The 11,616-nt window shown below is 35.2% G+C and overlaps 3 protein-coding genes across 3 annotated transcripts in view; 2 read left to right on the forward strand and 1 right to left on the reverse strand.

The window, feature by feature from the left end:
- The first annotated feature begins 431 nt into the window (after positions 1-431).
- On the forward strand, positions 432-4,699 carry LOC111386419. Its single transcript, XM_023010883.1, has 3 exons — positions 432-576; positions 1,091-1,162; positions 3,867-4,699. Exons 2-3 carry the CDS (start codon positions 1,097-1,099, stop codon positions 4,431-4,433), a joined length of 633 nt encoding a protein of 210 aa, XP_022866651.1. The 5' UTR covers positions 432-576; positions 1,091-1,096; the 3' UTR covers positions 4,434-4,699.
- A 530-nt stretch (positions 4,700-5,229) lies between these two features.
- LOC111386427 lies at positions 5,230-11,112 on the reverse strand. Its single transcript, XM_023010893.1, has 4 exons — positions 10,096-11,112; positions 9,927-10,026; positions 9,565-9,650; positions 5,230-5,259 (listed from the first exon to the last, which is right to left on the reverse strand). The coding sequence occupies exons 1-4, from the start codon at positions 11,110-11,112 to the stop codon at positions 5,230-5,232; spliced, it is 1,233 nt and encodes a 410-aa protein (XP_022866661.1).
- A 255-nt stretch (positions 11,113-11,367) lies between these two features.
- Positions 11,368-11,616, forward strand: part of LOC111386428 (BTB/POZ domain and ankyrin repeat-containing protein NPR1-like) — an 8,679-nt gene continuing 8,430 nt past the window's right edge. Inside the window, exon 1 of the mRNA XM_023010894.1 lies at positions 11,368-11,469. Coding sequence (XP_022866662.1) covers positions 11,368-11,469 — 102 coding nt within the window. The remainder of the gene's footprint in view (positions 11,470-11,616) is intronic.

Genomic DNA, 11,616 nt, shown 5'->3' on the forward strand with positions numbered 1-11,616 from the left:
AAAAAGAAAAAAAAGAATGGCTATTAATTTGATGAATCCATTTGTATATTTTTTAAATAGGGTTTCACTATGCATAATTTTTTTAGTTTCTTTCAAGTTGGGAGACGACGCTGGTGTAGCGAAAATGGTGGTCTTGTGGTTTGCGATGGCAGTGGGCAATGGTGACATAACACTTTTGGCTTACAATTGCTAGCCGTGACAATGATTTTGTTAGTTATGGTGATTTCGATGGTGATGATATTGAAAAAAGGTGATCGAGGATGCGAAACAGAGGACGGTAAATATGTTATGAAAAGCGTCGTTACCTTTGTAACACATAATTTAATAAAAATTGGAACAGTTATGTTACCAGTATTTTGATTAAAAAAAAAAAAAAAATTTGTCGTCTTTTGTGAATTATAGTTTGTTTCTTAAGGATTGTGCTGGACCTTCTTGCCTCCTCAAAATTGGGCCATGTGATAGTCCGAAAATATCTTGGCCTTCATTCTCTGACCGCTGGACTGAGGGGTTGTCAACCGATATCAAGATTTCCTCTGTTTTTCTCTCTCAAGACACCATTTCAGTCTACAATCCAAGGTAATTTTAATAAATGCACGTAATTATTTTTGAAACCCAGCTGAAATCGTCTCTTTTTTATTCACTTTCTTGAATTACTAACTAAAATTATGGGTGCCTGTGTTTTTTCTCTCTTTTCTCTTAAAAATTGCTATTGGAGGAAATTCAGAACTTGGCTGATTGAATTAGTATTTTCTGGAACTATAATTGAATTTCTTAGCATACCAATTGTGTATTGAGATTCAACCTTGATGTAATCCGATTGGATTTTACCTCGATATGCCCCAAATAGTTTCTCGTTCGATCACACTGATACTAGACATCGAATTGCTTGTTTGAGCCTTTTAGACTCTAATACCGAAGTGAGGTGAGTCTCGGGCTCCAATCTTAGAAGGTTAAAGAGTAGCCATGTTTTCAATTTAAGTGGTTGTAGATTTTACTCTTTAACAGTATTATTCTGACGTGTTCGATAAATTTCAGGTTCCTGTTTTTACATAGTGTTATTTATTTTTTATTTTTTAATAATATCATACAGAGAGGGATGCTAGGAAAATCATTGGCTTCTCCTTTGCTGACATTTTATTCCACAGTGGGCATCTGCTCTTTTGTGAGTGCTATTTCCTTCAATGTTCTTCCCTCGAAATTTATAAATTCTCTATTATTATGAGATTTTTTATTTTAGCTTCCATTTTTTAGTACCAGTAATTTCTTAACAGATTTATGAAAAAATTGAACCTTTATCGGATAAAAAGAAAAATATGACACAAGCTATATATCAAAAACCATATGTATTATTCCTGAAGAAATATATGTTGAAATGTGTGAAAACTTCTATTGCAGTAATATTACTATTTCTCGGAAATAATATTTAGAATGCTAGAACATGCATCATAACTAAAACAGTTAAAAGTGATTTTACTTCTAACATTTGGAGTAGTCAGTTATATACCATGTAAAGAAAATTAGACTTTTATTTCTTTAATGAATACATCCAGATCATGATGATTTTCGACCTCTCTGGCTTGAAAATTTTTTCTTGCCAAAGTTAATTCATCTGATAATGACACGTCACAACTCTCCTGCAGTTCGTCATGACAAGGAAAATGGGTCTCTCCTCGTTAATGTCTCTCTAGTAGTGATGAAAATACTAGTTATGGATTAATAGGGTTGAAACAAGCTAGTTCATGCCTCCAGTGATCTGAGATTTATATATGGGGCATTAGGATTTATATACGGATACCCATAAAACTGTCTTAAATTTGCTTCGAGCCAGCTTAGATTGAGATTTATATGCCATGAACCTCTTAGTGAAAAGGAAATTATCCCGTTATTACTTTAGCGATTACTGTATAGGCAAAGTAGCTCACTTTTCTTTAGCCCATGAAAATATTGGCTCATAACTTTCCCTCCCTACGTCCTTGTTCAATTCATTTCTCTTCTGAGTTGGCCCAGTCATAAATGTCAAATTTCCTCTTTCATTCCTCTATTTGTGTTAAAAAAATATATATATTCCACTGTATATCCCTCCCAAAGCTAAAGATGTGCTATTATTACCCCTGCCAACACTTGAACAATACCTTGTGCATTTGCACCACCCTTCTATTTTTAGCAGAGCTTTATCTCCTCATTTCTTATGATACCTTGTATTTTTGTAGTCAAGTCGATTTATTTTTTCTTTAAGACTCTTTCTCTCACAGTCTGACATGTTAAAGAAGTTTATTCTCTAATGGTCTTGTCGAAGACGTTGATTACAAGGTTGACAACAGATTTGATGCTTATTCCTTAACCGGGCATCATATAATTAATTAGGTCTTTTTTCTGTTTCTAATCTTAGGATGCATATAAATGGACTTTGTCTTATGCATTTGACATATTGTTAATTGTTTGGGTAACTAACTCATATCCAATACCAAAGGGCCACTCCTTTTGGAATCTTCAGCAACTTGCATTAGTTCTGATAGAGGCTAATCCAATTTACAGAAATCAATTGTAATTCATTTTCATTGGTATATTATCTCATCTTCAGCAGCTCACCGTCAGATTTCTATTGGAAGGCTAGTATAACATCAGCAGATATTCTTAGTTTTTGGTTGATGGTTTAAACCAACCTCTAAGCAATAATGATAGCTTTAATCTATTACAGATTAAGCTACGACATAAGCTTTCAAAGGCTCTCTGTCTGTACAAAACCAGATATTTGGCTCCTTAAGACTACCGTTTTGAAAATTTCACCTTAGGCATTAGTTTTTTCTGCTCATCTGGCTTGAACATCTGTTTTATTGTGTTGTTTAGGATATCTGTTGATCAACTTTCATGCATCCTTAACCTTCTTCACTTGTGACATTATGGATGTTATCTCTTGCCTAACCTAGATGTCTGTCCAAACTTTCATTGTCCGAAACTTGGATGGCTTGGCAATTTTCTGCTTGCACTTCGCATTTCATTGTTTTTACTCTCTTCAACTCAAAGTAGTTTAACTATATCATTCTTGGGCCTTTTCATCATTTTATTTACATGGCACATTCTCTTCAACCAAAACTGCATTCCAGGGCTCTTTACTTCTAATAGGTTGCTTGTCTTGCATTTAAACGTCTACCTTTATCTCAAATACAAACCTATATACTTCTTCTACGCTTTTTTCATCTCACTCGTATGTGCTTCCTTCAGGATTTTTATTTCCTTTCAAATGCATAAAAGGTGTTTACAATGCATGAAATTTTCCATTCTTAGAGTATAAAGGTTGCAGTGACAGCACTAGATGATCTCACTATAAATAAGACTTGGCTTATTGGAGTCATTAAAATCTTAGAAATTGAAGGAATCTAAGGCTATTCATGTCTTGAAGTTATAAGTTCTCAAGCTATGTGCTTAACTGATAACTCAATCACTTCGAGATATATTTACAGATCTTACTTATTTCTATGTTAATTAAGCATGTATCTGCACAAAAAACATGTATGTAGCACCCTTACAAACAGGGAGGAAAGAAAACAAAAAGCCAGATTAATGTTGAGTGACACATCGTAAATGAAAAGAGGCTCTGCTGGCAGATTTTTAAATGGCTTCGATTTACGAATTGGTCCATCTGTTTAATATACAAAACCATTCGATTAAAACCAGGGGTTTAGTCATTTGCCCCAAATCTGCATAATATTTTGACGGCAATATAAAGCACAACAATCTTGTTATTATCGATATAAAGATATCTTCGATAAATATATTAGATTACTCTATCATAAAGTGGAATAACAAAATGTACGATGAATCATCCTATATCACTTTCTGACAAGATTTTCCTGTTTCCCTTGTAGCCTGATTCTGTCTCAGCAGCCCCAAATGTAAATGTTCGAAACTATGTTCCTCTAGATGTTTTTGGGGGACCTCGGATAACAACATTTGCATCAAGGCGATGGGAGTTACATTCAACTGCTGAAATTCAGGATGCGGTATTGAGTGTTGAAGATAAGAAAAGGTGGGAATCGTGTACGCAAGCTCTGGCTGCAATCGGGGTTACAAACGAGGCAGCAGAGAAAACACTTGGCAAAGCGTTTGGCCAGATTCACTCTCCATACTGGGGCGAAGAACGGAAAAAGGAAGTGCCAAGGATTGAGGTAGTAAATGAAATATTGAATTATTTGAAAGGATTAGGCCTTACGGATGATGATCTTGGCAAACTTTTGAAGAAATTTCCCGAGGTACTTGGATGTAGCCTTGAAAATGAATTGAAAACCAATGTGCAGATTTTAGAGAAGCAATGGGGAATCAAAGGGAAATCGTTGAGAAACCTCCTCCTTCGCAATCCGAAAGCATTGGGTTACAATGTTGATTGCAAGGGAGATTGCATGGCGCAATGCACGCGCTGCTGGGCTCGATTTTAACTTTGTTGTCATGTATATGATTTTATCGATTCAGAGATTTTCTTCTAGACTGATCAATTGGCTCTCTGTTCGAGGGATATGTAAAAATCTGGTTCCGATCTTGTAAGTTCTCCTTATACTAAACAAATGCATACTGGAGGATTTTTATTAGTATAAGTTCTCCTTATGCTAAACAAAAGATCGATAAATTTGAGTTATTCTCTAGGTTTTGTAAATTTCAGATCTTTTCAGAATATAGTACCATAAATAAGTAAAAATCTTGATTAGTTCCTGTAATTGTTGTTTGCAACCACAACTGCCTATTTCTCTGTCACCTTTGAAGATGGATATTTTCGGTGGAGTTAAGTCCCTTGTACGAGGGAGATTGCCAGGGAGACAGGTATCACTTGTGCATTGATTGGGATAAAACTGTTTTCTGTTCAAGATCCAATGGATGCGCTCCATCTGTCCCCGTGTAATGCAGTCTGACAGTTTTTCTTGTACATGTAGCAGTGTTCTTTGGGCAGACATTGAACTAAATGACACCATACCATATAATGATGCTAAACAATTCTGCATCAGTCATTTATTACACAATCAATGAACAGATTCTGAGATCAAATTCCATCAAAATCTAAAGTTCAAGGCTCTCTCTCCCTCTGATTTACTTATACAAATCCAACTTGTGTTTCTCAGGACACTTGAGAGCTTATTTTCATGTGTTCTTAGACTAGCATAGCAGGGACAGGCGCCTTTGTTTCCATAAGTTCCTGGTGGAACACGGTGGCATCTGGCGCAGCAGTTCTTGCATGCTCGTTTAATCGTCTTGAGGACGCAAAACTGCAATCTGTATACAAATTAGGACATGTTTAGTACTTAGAATAGACAAAATTTGAATCCTTCTTCTGTTACATGAATTTGGTGTTTAGAAAGAAAAAAGAAGATGAAATAAATTATAAATTACTGAGTTTTCGAGGTTGGCTTTCCTTGAAAAGAATTCCTACATTTCTTGCTTCACCCTCTGTGTACAAATGGTAGTGTTAGAAACTAGCTATAGAGTAATATTATTGAAACAAAAAACGTCAAAAAATAATATAAGTACAGATATGGTGAGACGTGTTGAAACATCTCGTTGAAATGTTTAAATTGTTGCAATCGTCAAGAATTCATACATATCAATATGATCTTCGGACATGACAAATTTATATTTTTGCCAAACACTTGATGCGTACATGGACTTAAAAACACCCAATTTCTATGCTTAGATACCCCAAAAGTCAACTAAATTTAATGTGTCATTGAGAGAGTAATATGTCAATTTGGCTCGTTGGCTTGGATCGCCCAACCACATGGGCCGGGTCATGTCACAAACCATTTTTGGCCTGTGAAATAAAGGTGGCGAAGGGCAACTTATATATATATATTTTTAAAAAAATAGCCTGCTTGGCCGGATAAGGCCCTAGCCGAAAGTTTGGGTCGGGCCTAGAATTTTTGGTTGACCAAAAGCTCGGCTCGACTCGGCTTCGCTCAAGTTATTGACATCCTTATAAGAGGCCATTTAAAATTTAAATTTTATCCTTAGCAAGACCAAAATAACTTACCAAGTAGGAGAATATGCAGAATCACTGCCTGATATTGATCATGCCTCTGTGAATGCCTAAAAGATTTTATATGGTAGGTCACTGTGCATTGCAAAGCAAGGATTTTTAGATGAAAAACTATATGTAGGGGGAAGACAATGAAGATAAATGAGAAAATTTGCATTTTAGAGGATTTTGCTGAATTCACGCAAAAATTTGAAGGTTTTCACCTGCAAGTTGTCAACTGCAATCATGCTATTTGTACATTTTGTTTGACATCATTGTTTACATTGTGCCAAGTGTCAGCAAATGATTGGACAATTTTTGAAGTCAACACACTTTTCCTCCAAAGCATTTTTTAATTTGCACACAATGTCATCCAAATTGTCATTCATGAAATGTATAAGAAGCTTTATTCTTGTCCTCTATGGACGAACCCATTTATAGATATTCAAATTTTATTTTCTTTTTATACCTTTTGAGGCTCACATGCAATAATTCTATCAAGTTTGAGTGAAAAGGTTGAGCAAGTTTTAATGCCCACCAACTGTTTGTTTTTAAGGTTTGCTTTACTCTCGCTGGCTTTTGAGAACTGTTGATTCTTTGGCTTCTGGATGGGCATGGACAAAAGCAAGAGAGGATCTCTCCATGATAGATAGTAAAGTAAGAATTATCAAGTGAGTAATCCATAACATACTCGAGTCAGAATCCAAAGTTCGTTTTTTCAGACATAACCTGTGCATTGAAATAGGACTTCTCTCTCTTAAGAGAGTAGTTAGTCAGCTCTATCATTTCTCATAGAGAAGGTTCTGGTGGAAGTATAAATAGCTTATACTTATTTTGTTGAATAATGTAAAAGTAGTTCCAATCTATTAAAGATCGTCGAACTGACTTATTGCATTGTTCACTTTCAGTTAGAGTTTTCAAAGTCAAGATGTTTCACTTTAAATTTTTTTACACTAACTCGAATTGGAAAATGAGTTTTAACTATGTAATTGAATTTGTAAAGGTTGCCAGATATAATGTAGAATTAAATAATTTCATTGTTTGGGATTGTTTGTGTAGCTATAGTCAAAGGTTGATGGCCAATTTGCTATAAGACAATAGGTTAGGACCCACTGAGCAATATTCAAAAAAATCCGTACACACTTTGTGCGGGGGAAGAATGAAAATTGGGACCTAACAAATTCATTTTAATTCCTCAACGTGGGAAAATCTTTGAACGTTGATTGCCATTGTATATTGGTTCAATTTATGTTTGTTTAATGTGAAATTTATTCATGGACGTGCCACTATAAGAAGGTTGAGCCTTTGAGTCTAATAAAATTATGGTATTAAGTTAAAACTTGTATATATCATATTAAAATGTTAATTTTATTAAAAGGAGTAGTTCAAAATAACATATATATACATAAATAGATCGACACTGTGAAGGTGCAAAAATTCTCATAACACTGCCCTGATCTCCTGTTCTCAATCAATTCTAGGTTATCTATCAACTAGCTTTTAGAATATTCCCTAAATGACTGTCTAACATTTTAGTACATTTAAAATCTAATTTTTAAATTTTACAAGATGAGAAATTTTATAAATTTCGAGATATTTATTTGTGTAGAAATTACACCCATACTTACTTTTCAACTTATCAATTCAAAAATCAGGTGTAAAGTTTTTTTATTTCAAAAATTAGGTGTATCCTATCCCTACCTACCCAACCACAATCCAGAAGCCCTAATTTATTCTTTTATCCATTCCCTAAGTCACAATCACACCCACACTACCACAATTGCTGCTAGTTACAATTGCCCATCGTCACCACAACATTGTCACGAATACCTACGTGTCGCCACTACATAAGTAGCATCGAGGCACTACTATTGCGATGCTGTTGCGCCATTCGTAGCAGCATCACTGCTATTGCAACAATGTGGTGCCAAGAGAAATTAAGGTTTGGGTCAAGATTTGGGGACGAGGGCTTCTGGAGATGGTGGTGATAGTTTTTGAGTAGGATGAAGAGCATTTGTAAACATTTAATGATTTTGATTTGTGATCAATAAATAAAACGTGGTTGGTAAAATGGATAATTTGTGGTCAATAAATAATATGTGGCCTAAATAAATATTTGATTACGACTAAATTTGTATTTGTAAATCACAATTAGTATCTTTGTGATTGTGACCTCATGCAATTTGTGATTGTGATCATAATTGTGTGATATTAGTGACTTTGACTTGTTAGCAGACCACTTGATTTTTCAAACTTATTCACAAGTTTGTTATCTTTTAAAGTGTATCTTAAACCTTTGTAATTATGTACTCTTTCCATTATTTGTGCACTATATTTTTGAGATTTTATATTTGGGCTTTTGTTGAGCTTCTTCATATGATGTAGCCCAACACTAAACACACTACAAAATCAAAAAATTGTGCTTTGTTATAAAATTGGGAGATAGAATAAGTGGAAATTACAGTCATCTCTAGTTTTCAAATCCCCAATTCAAAGTTAAGATTTAAAGTTTTTTAATTCAAAAATAGTTAATAATACATTTTTTAAAAATATTAATAATAAAGTTATAAAATTGAAAATATCCATAACCCCACCGCCATGTAGCAAAAATCTCACCCATACCTAAAATATTCTCTCTCTCTCTCTCTCTCTCTCTCTCTCTCTCTCTCTCTCTCTCTCTCTCTCTCTCTCTCTCTCTCTCTCTCTCTCTCTCTCTCTCTCTCTCTCTCTCTCTCTCTCTCTCTCTCTCTCTCTCTCTCTCTCTCTCTCTCTCTCTCTCTCTCTCTCTCTCTCTCTCTCTCTCTCTCTCTCTCTCTCTCTCTCTCTCTCTCTCTCTCTCTCTCTCTCTCTCTCAAACGTTTCTCTAGAGGCAAAACCACGCTTAACGACTGTGACCGAGCAGCACAATTGTAACGACATTGATTCGTCATTACATGTTGCTTCCGCTATTCATCCCTCTGCTTCTTCTTGGAGTCATCTTCACAAAGGACACAACACCTCACTTTTGGGGATTTTTTGTGTCTATGGACGACAGTGTGACGAAGCTAGTTGTGGTATGTTGGACTTGTAAGGTTGTGGTAGCATGGTGAATTGTTGTTGTGGTGTGGTAGAATTGTGGATTGGTGGGTTTGTGAAGGTTTGGTGGTTGGTCTGCTATGGATTTGTGGCGGTCATGGTAGCGACGACTGTTTGGGGATTGTTTAGTGGGGATGGTGGTGTGGTGTAGTAAAGATGGTAGCTGTGATTTTTTTGTGATGGTGAGATGGTAGTGGCAATTAGAGCCGGTCTTGTGTTTGATGGGCCTTGAGGCGAACGATGAAAATTAGGCCCCCCAACGACAAAATTCAAAGGTGTATTATGCGACTCGTTGCTAACTTAAAAAACTAACATTAAAATAACAACGAAATATATCATAGAAACGATTTATATTATAAACTATCAAACCAAAATTTTCAAACAATTAGTTAAATATTATTCGTCTTGCTGTTTTAGAGGCAAAAAGATCAATCAAATTTGAATAACTTAACTGCTCAACTATTTCTTTTTCTATTGATAACATAGCAAACCCGTTTAATCTTTCTTGTGACATAGTTAATCGGAGATAGGTCTTGATCAACTTCAATTTCCAGAAACTTCTTTCCGCAGATACAACTGTAACCGGTACGGTTAACAAAATTTTGTAAGCAATATAAGCAATTGGAAAACAAACATCCAATGTCTTCAAATAGTGTAGCACTTCAATTGCTCTTGTTACTTCATTTGGTAAATATCTTCAAGACTTGTAACTCCGAATATAAATCATCTCCACTGATATCCGAAAGCCCATTATGTTCAAGATATTTCTCAAGATTCATACAAGAGTTCAACAAACTTGATAAAGTTGCACTCCTTAACCTCTTCAAATTAAACAAAAATCCAAATATATCATCATATTGTTTGAATTGTTCAAATCGAGTCCTCAGAGAAGATAGAGCTTGATCAATTATAAAAATAAAGTACTCAAATCCAAATGATTCTTCTGCTGATTGCTTTACCTCATTACTACAGTTTTCATCAAATTGCTTTTTTCTTCGAATTATGCGTTTTTCTGTAAATACAGCTTCAATTCCCATTTCGTTTGTCTTTTTTATCGCTTCATCCATAGCAATGGCAAATCCAATTTCTCTATAATCTTCAAGAAATGAAACAAGTCCTTGCAATAGGTCGATAGCATGATTAATATCCATAGATTCGGTTTGAAGAAATTTACTCACAATATTGACTGCATGCAACAACCTATACCAGATTACCATGCCAAGCAAGAACTCAAAATTCTGAAGTTCATGTGTTGCCAACGACTTGACTTTACTCTTTACTTTAGGATCTTCGTTAGTTTCTGCCAAATCAAGTAATGATTCTCTTATCTGTGCAGTTTGCTCCATTATAGGCTTTACACTCTCAACATGACTTTCCCAACGTGTTTGTGACAACGACTTCACTGTCAACCCTTTTACATTATCTTTAAAAATTTGCAATCGCTTGGTAGAAGATGAAAACAAAGTGTAGATGCGATGTATCACTCCAAAGAATGATACAGCTTTGGAACAACAATTCACCATATCACATAACGCTAGATTTAGACTATGAGCGCCACATGGAGTATAGAAAGCTTGGGGATTCATTTCATGTACTCTTCTTTGCACACCTTTGTGCTTCCCACTCATGTTAGATCCGTTATCATACCCTTGCCCTCTAATGTCATCAATATCCAGATCGAGTTTGATCAAAGCCTTTTGAAGCTCGGTTGTAAGTCCAAGTCCCGTTGTGTTATCTACCTTCAAAAATTCAAGCCAATGTTCTTCAATTGTAGGTAAGTTTGCCAAATCATCTACAAATCGTACTATTAACGACATCTGCTCCTCATGACTTGCATCTGGAGTACAATCAAGTATAACTGCAAAATATTTTGCATGTTTAACTTTCTTGACAATTGCATTTCTCACCTCATTAGCTAACAACTGTATCAGCTCATTTTGAATTTTTTTGCCAAGATACGTGTATTGAATCTCTTTTGCATTAGTCCGCCGAAGGTGCTCTTTCATTATTGGATCAAATTCACTAACCATTTCCACCATTTGTAAAAACAGACCATTGTTCTCAACATTTAGCCTCTCATCATCTCCTCGAAATGACAAGGTGTGTTTGGCGAATCTTTTTACAATAGCGATTATCCTTGTTAATACATGCCTCCAATGTTCTTTTTCCGCATTGATCAACAATTCAACGCTTTTATCAATTGTAATTTTTGTTCGAAGCCTATTTTCCAATTCAATCCAACTAGTCATGCAACATAAATGCTCTTCATTTCCTTCATGACTTTTAATAGACCGATGCAAATTATGCCAATCTTTGAATCCATCGTTACCAAGTTGGCCAACTCTGGTAGCGTTTTTGGCTGTTTTAAACAACTTACAACAAAAGCAAAAGATCCTGTCCATAGATATTGAATAGACTAGCCATCTTCTATCAATTGTTTGCCCATTTCGTAGCAATCGCTTATATTGTGAAGAATCAAAATGCCTATTTGTACAATCTTTCGGAAACGAGATATCATCAACTCTTTTTGGACCCCTTTCAAC

Source organism: Olea europaea, unplaced genomic scaffold (genome assembly GCF_002742605.1).
Source record: "Olea europaea var. sylvestris unplaced genomic scaffold, O_europaea_v1 scaffold355, whole genome shotgun sequence".
Classification (NCBI taxonomy): Eukaryota; Viridiplantae; Streptophyta; class Magnoliopsida; order Lamiales; family Oleaceae; genus Olea; species Olea europaea.

What these genes read in the sequence shown, in the direction of transcription:
- LOC111386419 (XM_023010883.1), top strand. Translation starts at nt 1,097, where the DNA reads ATGCTAGGAAAATCATTGGCTTCTCCTTTGCTGACATTTTATTCCACA. An exon ending in CAGTGGGCATCTGCTCTTTT is followed by an intron (nt 1,163 to 3,866) that starts GTGAGTGCTATT and finishes TTTCCCTTGTAG; the next exon opens with CCTGATTCTGTCTCAGCAGC.
- LOC111386427 (XM_023010893.1), bottom strand. Translation starts at nt 11,112, where the DNA reads ATGGTGGAAATGGTTAGTGAATTTGATCCAATAATGAAAGAGCACCTT. An exon ending in ACGAAATGGGAATTGAAGCT is followed by an intron (nt 10,027 to 10,095) that starts GTATTTACAGAA and finishes AATGAGGTAAAG; the next exon opens with CAATCAGCAGAAGAATCATT. An exon ending in TCACAAGAAAGATTAAACGG is followed by an intron (nt 5,260 to 9,564) that starts GTTTGCTATGTT and finishes ATTTGTATACAG; the next exon opens with ATTGCAGTTTTGCGTCCTCA.